The 12,242-nt window shown below is 35.0% G+C and overlaps 1 protein-coding gene across 7 annotated transcripts in view; it reads right to left on the reverse strand.

Annotated features, from left to right (window-relative positions):
- NSD (Nuclear receptor binding SET domain protein) overlaps window positions 1–12,242 on the reverse strand; it is a 136,619-nt gene that overhangs the window by 47,113 nt on the left and 77,264 nt on the right. For all 7 annotated transcript variants that reach the window (XM_081734597.1, XM_081734595.1, XM_081734593.1 and 4 more), the window contains one exon: window positions 4,530–4,639. In XM_081734597.1, the coding sequence (XP_081590723.1) occupies window positions 4,530–4,639 (110 nt within the window). The remainder of the gene's footprint in view (window positions 1–4,529; window positions 4,640–12,242) is intronic.

Genomic DNA, 12,242 nt, shown 5'->3' on the forward strand with positions numbered 1-12,242 from the left:
TAAATAGATTTCTAATTACATGAGATACAGAATATATTTGTTTGTTTTTGTTTTACATGAGCATACACACTTCCAAAAATTCACTTTGCGAATATTTTTGTGTACCTTTCCTTTCCAAGGAAAATAATAATAGTTTGTTTTTTGGATTTACTTTGCAAATCATCTTAGGACTATTATTTGATTAATTTACTAAAATAACCTACGGTTATTTTTATGTTACGATACTATTTTTTATGTAAAGAAACATTTTATACATTACTTGTTTGCACATATTTAAAACCATTTAGTTTTTTTATCACGTGAATGTAATTTCATAATTATCTTCGATAACTCTATTTTAAATAACTGTAGAAATAAAAATATAATAATGAGAAGATAGTACTGCACTTGTAATAGATATTATTATGACGTTGGGTTATTAGAAACTTGTAAGGATGGAGTGTATGTATTAACAGTTATATTTTTTATTTGCTGTGCTAAATTTTTAAACTTATTTGAAAAGTATCCATATGATGAGAAAATGAGGAATACGTAAAGTTAGGCATTAGGATTTTATGAGTTAAATTTAAAGTTTGTTATGAGTTAAGAATTTGATTGGCTATTGTTATGGATTAAAAAAAAATAAAATACTATCTACCCTATATCAATTAATTGTTCATACTACACTATTCCCACGTAACATGAAAAACCTTACATATTTGCGAATCTATCTGCAGAAGAAATTGCTCTGATAGTGATAGCTTGCATACCATCACTGAATGATTTTTTGCCTCGGCCGACTTGCTCAAGCTCACATCTTTCATAACAGACACTTATATCCAATTACCTGGAGTCCACGCTTTCCAACGAGAGTTATTCAGAGCGGTATGCATTTTAGAAACAAGACTGATAACTGTGACTGTGAGCAATTTCGGCTACTCGATGCTTAACGCTGTGTAGCAACGAATTAATAAGAAGCGGTAAGTATCACAAGACATTTCTTCCGCAAAACATAAAACTTTTATTTTGTATGAGCAGTATAAACACAGATTATAGCTTCGTAATCTATGCATAATGCTACTCACCGGTTCTGTAAGTGCATGAGAATCCAGATACTTTCATGGTAGCTTTGCTTTTCCAACCAAGAAGTCTTTCATTTCTCAAACAATTACAGAAACTTATACATTATACCGTTGATCTTGCACAGGCAAAATGGACTGCCTCATACAGCGATTGCGGGTAAAAATACCCGCAAGGTATGATGCAGCCTAACAATTGTGCTATATCATAAAACTTGACAAACAATGAACTACAAATGTAACAGTGAAAGAATATGGACATTGTAACAGTTTATATACAAAGAAGTAAAAAGAAATATTAACACGATACTTACGAGGGGGGGACCCAAAAAAAAAAAAAAAAAAAAAAAAAAACCGGGAAATTCGTCGTAACTTCTTTATTTCTCAATATTTTTACACCAAATTTTCATCACCTTCAAAGTATTGTCCATGGACCGCAACGCATTTCTGCAAACGATCCTTCCATTGTTCAAAACAGTTTTGAAAATCACTTATCGGGATCTTCTTTATGACCTCCAGCGATTTTTGTTTTACCTCCTCCACAGTGGCAAAACCTCCTCCACTGGCTTGATTGCTGCTTTGATTCGGGGTCATAGTCATAGCACCACGATTCATCATCAGTAATCACCTTGGCAAAAAAGTCAGGGTCCTCTTTGAGCTGATTTTGAAGTTCAACACATGCCTCAAGTCGACGCTCTTTTGCTCGTCTGTAAGAAGGCGAGGGACAAATTTGGCTGCAACCCTTCTCATGTGCAAATCTTCTGATAAAATCCTCTGAATTGAACTCCACGATATTTCAGACATCTCACAGAGTTGATTAATGGTTCGGCGACGGTCTTCACGAACGAGGGCATTGATTTTTTCGACGTTTTCGTCAGTTCTTGCCGTTGAGAGGCGTTCTGAACGGGGTTGGTCTTCAATTGACAGTTCTCCATTTTTAAAACGTGCAAACCACTCGTATACTCTGGTTTTACTTAGGGCAGCATCCCCATAAGCAGTCTTCAGCATTACAGTAGTTTCCGCGGCCGATTTCCCCAACAGGAAACCAAATTTCACAGCCGCCTCGATAATCTGCCATCACGTTTTCGCCGAACTGGAAAAAGTTGGTTTACTAAACAAACTCTGCACTCACAGCGACACAACTTCGCACACTGACGCAGGTGACGTGATCGTAACGGACAATTGGTACAACAATGGGTTCCCCCACTGTACCTCCCCACTGCAGCACAATTCCCGTTTTTTGGGGGGTCCCCCCTCGTATACAGGTAGTGAATAGAAATGTAATAATAGTAAGAGCAAACTATATGTAAATATAATAATAGTAAGACCACACTACATGTAACTTTCAAAATCGAAGTACAAACATGGTTGTACATTAGATGCCACCTGAGTCATTCAGCTCATTGATTTGTATGGAGAACGTTCCTAATGACCACGATTTTAAGTTCTAATTTTATTGATCTCTTCTTGATTGTTATTTTGATAGAACTTGATATCTAAACTTATTTTACCATTACATACAAAAACAAACTTAAAATCCTTCATTTACTTAACAAGAAAAGGACAAACAGATCAATAAGCCAACTTTGAACGTCTGTAAAGAAAACGTAACGATTGTTCTATTTTAATTTCGATTTGATAGCAATTTTACGTGATAACTAAAACCAGAATTAACGGCGACAGAAGCCAATGTGCTGACCACAGATTACTAGATATGAGTACCACAAAAGGTTCTGGCCTCCCTAAGGAATGTTGTGCAGCGAGTTTAATTTTAAAAAAATAAAATAAAATAAAATAAAATGAATTGTCATAGGCCAAGGATAATTTCAACAGTATTGGTAAGTTTGCTCGATGTTTTATATTTTCTAGAAAAATTACATAAGTAAGGTTTAATATTACTCTCTGGTTTCCACATTTTGAAACATTTAAAAGTATCACATGTACACCACTTCAAGGAGTTTGGTTTGTATGATAGGGCGACGGAATATATTATTGGGACACTTAATTGATTGCAGAAAACAGCTTCTCACTACCTATTACCGTTTCTACTCTACAGCTATCGAACGTTTCTGCCAATTTCCTTAAACCAAAATCGAAAAAAACCTTCTCGCTTTCTTTTATCGTTTATGCTCTATGCAGATCAATGCTGAAACCGCAAATTGGTGGTGGATTTCTATCACTTTCGGTTTTCGTAGAAAATTTAGGATAGAGATGAAATTTATTCTTGACACGGTTAATCGATTGCAGGAAACCGCTTTTCGCTAGCTATTACCGTTTTGGCTCTATAGTGATTAACGTAAAAACTTGAAATGGTTGATTTCTTCACATCCGCTGAATAGACAGATCACCTCAGTCTACATCCAGGCCAAAATTGATGGCAATCCATCCAGTAGTTCTTGAGATGTTTTTGTCTTCCCCCGGACGGATACATGGACAGAGTAAATACACAAAGGCGCTCTGGTTAACTAACTCCTTAAGAAGTGGAGCTGACAGATACCTTTAATTTCTTAGGAGGACAAGTGGAGGGGCAGACTTTTTTTTTCATACCGGAAATAGGAATACCATATTACTTGACCTACGTCTCAGGGGAGGGGCACTATAGCATAGTCACTGATCTGTCTAAATATCTATGTGATACTTTAAACATTGGCTGCTGGTCATGAGTCCCCTGAGGTCTTTTCCAGGTATACAACCGTATAGAATATGTGTATGAATTTGATGCACATGCCAGAGAAGTCACCTTGTGTACCAATTGTATACACATGGCAGCCAACGTGTTTAAACCTCATACTAATTAGCTCAACTAACTAACTAAAACATCAACTAACTGGTTCATATTAGCTTTGCTATCTTAAATAATTTAAACTAGAAAAACAAATTGCTGAGCAAAGCAACTAACTGTGTAATAGTTTCGTCACCAAACTTAACATACTGTCTTTATCAGACACTTAAAAAACAAGAGAGAGTTGCATCTAAATATAACAGAACTGAACACTGATTGGCTGAACAAAATGGATTAAGCACGTGAGGGACACGGGACATGATATTAATTGGTGAGAGGTTGACGTATTAGGACTGGAACAAAAGGATATTAATAAAAAAGTGGAAAAAGGTCAGATTTATTGAAAAAGAACAAAGCAAGAACAAGAACAAAAAGAACATGGTGTTTAGTTTCACTTTTGTCAACTTTTGTTATGATTGGCTGAATCTATTTTGATCAGCCAATCAGCATTCAGATCCATTTTCTGGGATTCTGTTATATTTAGATGCAACTCTCTCTCGTTTGTACAGTGTCTGATGAAGCCAATATGTTCAGTTAGTTGGCGAATCTGTTACACATTTATTATTTTTAAATAAACGTTCCTTTGCTCAGCAATTTGTATTTCTAGTTTATCACATTAAAAACTGTAAATCTTAAATCTAGTTACTTTACATAGCACGTTAGTAGGAAGAGTCAAATGTAAATCTTACCGTGACATTGGCATTGTTCCTTCTGCATCCCTCACTGCTGTCTCCCATTTAGGACGAATGTTCGGTTTTATAGTGTAGCCAGAAAGTTCTTTAGCACTTTTCTTTTTATGCTATTGAAGATAAAAAAATACTTCAGAAACTGCAACAAAATTTTAAAGTTTTTTATTTATTTATTTATTGATAGATAGATAATTTACTATTAAGCTTGTCTTGATCTTTTGTTCGAGTTAAGGGAAAGTAATCCTATGAAACAGTTGCAAGTGGATTACATACAAATCTGTATATTAATTAAAATAAGAAACACTTTGAAAATCAGTTCTAATTGTAATATCTCACATTCAGTAATAATTTCAAAGTCAATCACCAAATTGTCTAGATTCGGGACTTTTTTTTTTTTTTTTTTTTTTTTTTTTTTTTTTTTTTTTTTTTTTGGCTTCCTTTCCACGTTATCTCAATACTAGAGATGCAAAAAAGCCGGCTTTTTTGGGGAAAAAAAGAGAATTTTGGAAATTTTGGCTTTTTTCATTTTCATGATTTTTCGGTTTAAATAGCTTTCTTATAGTATACTCTAATAAATAAAATTCCATGACCTAAATGCCATATTTCGCTATGGAATTCACCATCATGATGGCTGGAGCATGGTTTATGAATTAAAGTAAACATAAAGTACGTAGTATTTGAAGACAATTGTAGACGCTATTTAACTTTATTTTAACTTCTGAATTATCGACATTTTATCCTTCTCTAGATCATTTCTTTTTAGTCATCCGTGTTTCAATTCTTAGAGCTTAGTACTCTAGCTTCTAGCACATAATTAAACTTATGTTTTTCAATATATCCATCAAAGCGTACGGTTTTCAATATATCTGTTCGAGCGTACTTCCACATTTCCGTTACACTGTAGCTGTGCAATGATTTAACAATAATCTTCCGGATACAACCTTGAAACCATTTGATAGAAATAATCAGTATCGGATTTAGAAAAATATTTGGGAGGGTTTTATTCTGAATAATGTTTGTTTTTTCTAAAAATTCCTAACTTTCATTTAAGAGGAGCTTAAGTTTATGAGTACAGGCATAACAAATATTTCGTTTCGTTTGCATATTTAGCTATAATCTTCCAGATACAACCTTGAAGACCATTTTATGCTGATGATCAGTGGAGGATTTAGAAAATAATTTTGGGAAGGGCTTTTCTTATTAATGCTTAGTTTTTCTAAAAATTCCTAATTTTTTATTTGAGGACAGCTTGAAGTTTATGAGTAAAGGCAAAACTAATATTTAGTTTGTTTTAGAAATTCCGTAATTTCGGGGTAGAGGCTTCAATCCGAAAGACATCCCACGCTAACCCTCTTCGCAAATCAATCACTGCCGGTAATTAGTAATAACAAAGATTTAAAAACGATTAGAAAGGAAGTCGGCCAGGACTCACAGTACACGCACTATCTCTACATTCACAGATGGAATTAAGAAAAACTTTTGTCAAAATGGTCAAATGCGGGGTTGAATCACGGACTTCACGATAGAAGCGCAAAAGCTAACCATTCACTTATGTTTGTTGTGCAGTTGTGCTTAACTTAAATGTATTCCCTCTCTCTCTCTTTTTCTATGGCCACAAAAGCTCTCCATTGACTTCTGTCCTTATCAAATTCAATCCAGTTTCTACTCTGTATTCCTATTTCTGCTAGATCCATCTTAATATTGTCCTTCCATCTGGGCCTAGGTTTTCCTAATGAATGTTTCCCGATTGGGTTTCCAGTTAAAACTTTGAAAGCGTTCATACCTTCTTCCATTCTGGCTGCATGACCTGCCCACCTGAGCCTACTAGACTTGATAACTCTAACGATGTTTGGTAAACCGCATAAATTATGTATTTCCTCCTTATGAAGTTTCCGCCATTCCCCATTCCCGTTCATCTTGGGTCCAAATATTCGTCTCAGAATTTTATTCTCAAACAATTTCAGTCTGCGTTCTTCCCTCAGCGTAAGCGACCATGTTTCACAACTATAAAGCATAACAGGCATGATTATAATTTTACATATTTTAAGCTTTAAATTCCTTGACAGAATCCGCGACGACAAAATATTTTGAACTGAATAATACCAAGAATTCCCTGATTTCAGTCGACGTTTAATTTCTTTGTGGGTATGATTTTGGTCGGTAATACTGATCCAAGATATTTGAAAGTATCCACTGTGTCGAAAGTATTAATTGATATTTTAACGCATTCATAATAATTTGCCGTATTACGACCCTTGTGAACTTTCTTGTTTTTAGATTTCTCTGCATTTACTCATGTCCCTGGAAGCATTTAATAAGGCCTCTGCATTTCTTTCGATTGTTCTCCTATCAGATTTACATCATAAGCATACTCCATAACCTGGTGAATACCATTCAACTCTAGGCCCTAGTTCCTATCTTTGACTTTTCTTATAGCGTACTCCGGAACAAAGCTGAATAATAACGGCGATAACGCATATCCTTGTTTCAGGCCAACCTCGACGTGGAAGCTCGCATTTTTCTACTCGGACTTTACTCTGCGATTCATTTAAACACTTAATAAATCTAGCTTTTTTGGTATTCCAAATTCTGTAAGGATGTTGTACAATATTTCCCTCCTAACCCGAGTTGTAAATCTTTCTAAAATCAATAAACAGTTGATGTACTGGGTAATATATTCCCATTTCTTTTCGAGTATTTGTCGAATGGTAAGTATCTGGTCGATTTCGACTAAATCCACACTGATAATCTCCAATAATTTCATCTGTATGGGGTCAATCTTATTAATAGAACGTTAAGGGAAATGCCTCGATAATTATTACAATCAGTTTTGTCGTCTTTCTTGTGAATTGGAAGTGATTGATTTTCCACTCTTTTTAAATGTATTCCATAGTTTTTCTTTTCTGTATTAAAAAAAGTTTCGTAACGATATGTTGAATATTCTTGTTAAAAATTCAGAAACCTTCAGGACTGGGTAAACCGTGATGGTGGTTATATATTCTACAGCCTAGGAAACCATACGCTCAGATGAACCGTCTATTATTTATATGATCCATGAACAGAAAATTCGATACTTTCCCTATTCTGAACAAGCTTAAGGAACAGTCAGTGCATTACAGAATTTGGGGCTTTACCGATTTTGCAGATCCGAAGCACATGATAGGTGGTAACAGATTATTACGTATGTGATCAGTCAGTGAAAAATTTCAAGAATGTACAGAACCACCAGAAACGAGCCTCTTGATGTGTAGATTTCTCTCATATTTTTCTTTATTTTGCTTCAAAAAGAGGGTATGTGATATTTTTAAGTAAAAATACTACATATAATTTTGCTAGTTATTTGTGCATCATTTTTTAAAGTACTTATTGTATATAAGAGGTTAAAATATTATTACATATATTGGTTGATCCTTTGGAATTCATAATGTAAATATGTTAAGGATTAAAAAAATCTATCTGAAATTTATGCTTTATTTTCGAGCCCGAAGGGCTTATTTTCGAGGTTTCATATTATTATCTGCATCAAACACTAATTAAATGAGTTTTTTTTTGTTTTGTTGTTGTTGTTGTTGTAGAGAAGCGAAACAGTCTGCTTTAACAGTTTAAACCAAAATTTTCAAAAAAGTCCAAAATTTCCCAAGCAAAAAAGCGAAGCAGAAAAAACAGAGTTTTTTTTCAAAAAAGCCGGTTTTTGAGTTGAGTTGATTTTAGTTTAGCGTCCCTTTCAGCAGCGAGGCTATATGAGACGTGGACCTACTGATTAACGTGGAATCCGAACCGCATGAGCTCCCGCCGGGAATCGAAAGCCGGTTTTTATCCGAGCCCTTGCATCTCTACTCAATACTATTAATACGCGAGAATTGCAGGAAATGTTCGGAATCTAATTAACAAGGGTTAATGACGTTTAACATATGAAAAGTTTGGAAAAGACAAGCGAAATATCAATTTTGGTTTACATGTGGAATTTGAAGAGTAGAATTATATGCTCTACTATATAATACGTGTGTAAATAGTAACATTTTAAGGTTGTTTTTACGTTGGTACCGCCAAGTTATGTGAGTAATGATCACCAACATTTCAAAATTTATTCTTCGTTTTAGTGTTAAGCTGAATAAAATGTAAAAACATTTGCGAAGCGGAAATTCTTCATTAGTGTCTGACTGTCAAAGGCAGCAGAAAAAAAGGTTGCCGAAAATCAAAGCAGGAATATAACAACCCGATTAAGATTTCCAGGGCAAATAGTACGTGAATGTTACGAGGGAAGATCAGAAACTAAGGTTACAAAATCGATATTTCTGGAGTTTCGTCTGTTATATAGAGGAATGCAAAGTGTGTGCTAATTTTAATACATAGAATTGACAACTGTGCAGACTTTCCGTCACCTACAGCGCAAGTTGTGGCGCCTCGTTTGGAAAACTGGTTTCGCGAAATCGGCTCAGTTATTCAAATTATGTGAGCGAAACACGTAGTCGCGACTGAAATTCACCAGCACCTGGTAGAGGTTTACGAAAATACTGTAATATCTCGTCAGCATATCGCAGAATGGTGTCGGAAGTTTGCGGTTGGTAGCGTAAATAAATGTCACCGACGAGAAGCCCAGAAGACCACCAGGCTGTTGAAGCAGTTTCGCTGGGATATCATCAACAATCCTCCCTAAAGCTTGGACCTCGCTCCAAGCGATTTTCACCTGTTTCCGCACTTGAAGGACCACATAGGAAGCCGTTGCTTCGCTTCAGACGAAGAGGTGAAACATTTCGTGACAATGTGACTGAACACACAACGACAGGATTTTTACCAGGGGGGGGTCTTCAAACTCATCTCACGATGCGACAAGTGACTCAACTGATATCGAGGCTATGTCAAAAAATAACCTAATGTATTTACTATCTGTTGGCTGTATTGGTTGTATGAAATAATATATACACATTTCATTGCAGGCTTTGTAACTTTACTTTCTGATCATCCCTCGTAGTAAATATTACACTATCATAGTTAAATTCGCTTTCAGGTATAAAGTATACTCTGTACGGGAAGAAAAACAATGCTTTTTTTTTTCTTTCTAACAATACGGAAAGAATGACACTTCGCTTTCCTCTCTCGAATCTTTGTAATGATTAATCTTTTGCATGTGTGTACTGAAAATACACATTGTTGTTATTTACACTGTGACAAAACAATTAACCGTTATATAACTTTTATCTTCAAATAAGGATTTAACTACTAATTTCTCAAAAGCAATGAAAAAACTTACCATTTGCACTTCAGAAAATAAACTTATTATACACATTTAAAAAAAATACTTACTACCACATAACCTTACTAAAAATCTATCAACGCTACCTTCGTAACTATTTTTAACTGATATCTGAACACACAATTATTACTTTAAAAATATCAACTATGATCTACGGACGGCACATTTATATAAACAAGATAACAATAAAATACCCTCACCTTTTATGTCATTTCGACTTACACGTAAGAGTTTACGCGTGGGTTAGTCACTAAACTATATTCTTTTTGTGTTAGGTCAACAAAAACTACTACTACTATTTATTGCTGCTTCCACTATTTGCGAGACATTATCGACGACGCCTCACTTGGAAGCCTAAGATAAATGTAATTGCGCTTATTTCAAAATTCCTCTCCTTTCAACATTCACAAATTTCAATGCTTATTTGTCCTGTGGTAAGTGACGAAATATACAATTCTGTAACGATGTGTCATTAATAGCTTTTTATGTCCTGATACGCATATGTTTCATATTAAAGTTTCACGTACTCTACTTGCTACTAACGTTATAAATTATGGAGTCTTCAAGTGAATACTCAACTCAGTCAGCTCTTTTCAAACAAAGTTTGCAACCAAATGCGCAAACCAGAATAACATAAATGCTACCTACATACGTATGGACACACATTCTATCAAGTAGTACTTGAGTTTAACTTCTACGCTAGTTCAGGCGACTCAAAAAGTACTTCACTAACTTACTAAACTCTATATAAGATAATTCATCAAGTATGTATTCTCTTTGCCAAAATCCTATATAACAGTATACTCTCCGCACCTTTCCCTTCAGGCGCTATGATCAACAAAAAATTTCAGGATCTGGCAATGTCATAGATAAATTTTGGGCTATATTATTGATTACAAATCCATCAGATGGTTACATATAGCTTTTCCGCATGGCAGTTAAAGCCTATAGACATTGGTACTAACCCTATACATTAGCATCGGTATAAATTATGTGTACGAACAGAAATAAACATTTCCATCTGATAACATGAGCAAACAAACGCATACACACAAATTGTTAAAGACGCCAATTTTCGTGCAGTATCTTAATAGATGGGGTTAATATCAATGTCTACTGGCTTTAACTGCCAGCTGATGAGAATCGATGTAACAGCTTGACGAATTCGTAAAGAGCATCCTTGTGGGTACGTGAATAGGGTGCGTGCCTTTGGCGCAGAACCGGGTTGGATTCCAGGCGAAAGCTCATGTGGTTCGGACCCCACGTTGAGCTGTAGGTTTACGTCTCACATATCTGTAGTCTCGCTGCCGAAAGGGACGCTGAACTCAAATCACACTTCACGGATTCGTAAAGCAATGCCAATGACTCAAAGTTTATCTACAACGTTGCCATATCGTCAAATTTCTGGCTGACCCAAACGACTGAAGGAGAGTATAATATTACATAGCATTTTTGTTTTAATTTAACCTGTTTTTTATTTATTTTTTTCTTTTTAAACCGTGGGCGTCATTTTTAGAACATTCGATATATATTTAATAGCTTCCAAGTAAACGGTTTCACTTTGCTATAGTCTTCTGTACATTAAACGTAATGGAAGTTTAAGTCTTGTCTGAGAATACCGTTTGAACATAGGTTCTATTTCATGTACCGAAATCTGAAATCTGTCTAGGAGGCTACGAAGTCAGTAAAGGATAGATAAGGAGGTATGAAAAAGCGGAAATTAGGAATAATGCTGATAATTACTACAGGACATAAAACTCGGATATACGAAATCTTAACCTTATATCTGAGGAACTAAAAATTCTATCAAACTGTTTCAATGGTCGCTGGCATCTTTACCAATGATTTCTATTTGGTGTAAAATTGGCAGCATATAGTGCAGTATACCAAATTTTAAAACCCCGAAATTATTGTAAATATTTAAACTTTTGTAAAAATCTATCTAAACAATTTAAGACTGATTTGAGTACAAAATATTAACAGTCTGAATTGAATGAAGTAAATCAGAGTTGTTACCAGGAGCTAGTCCGCTTTATTGAAATAAGCCCAAAACTTACTTTATTCTATCAGACACACGTGGAACTTCCAGACAAGAAAGTATTAAAGGCATGCGGATTGCATTCCGCAATTTTATGTAAAAAAGGACCATCTACGTTCACTCAAGAAACACTTCAAGTCTATAATTCAGTTCTACACTTGCCATTTGCCTAGAAGTTACATAAGCTACAGAGGAGGCGGACCTACAAGGTTTTAGGTCAGCTACCACAAGGGTCACAATGTAAGTGCCTTTTCACATTAACCTATTCCGATAGTTTCAGATTCCTTCCTTCGTATCTCAAGCACAGTCTTTATACACGTTATAAGAGCAAGAAATATTAAAACCTCTTTATGATTCAATTATATAAGCTTCATATATATATATATTTCAATTTATGTTTGTCTCTCGCAATATTATGTGA

Source organism: Thermobia domestica, chromosome 12 (assembly GCF_964235325.1).
Source record: "Thermobia domestica chromosome 12, izTheDome1.hap1.1, whole genome shotgun sequence".
Lineage (NCBI taxonomy): Eukaryota > Metazoa > Arthropoda > Insecta > Zygentoma > Lepismatidae > Thermobia > Thermobia domestica.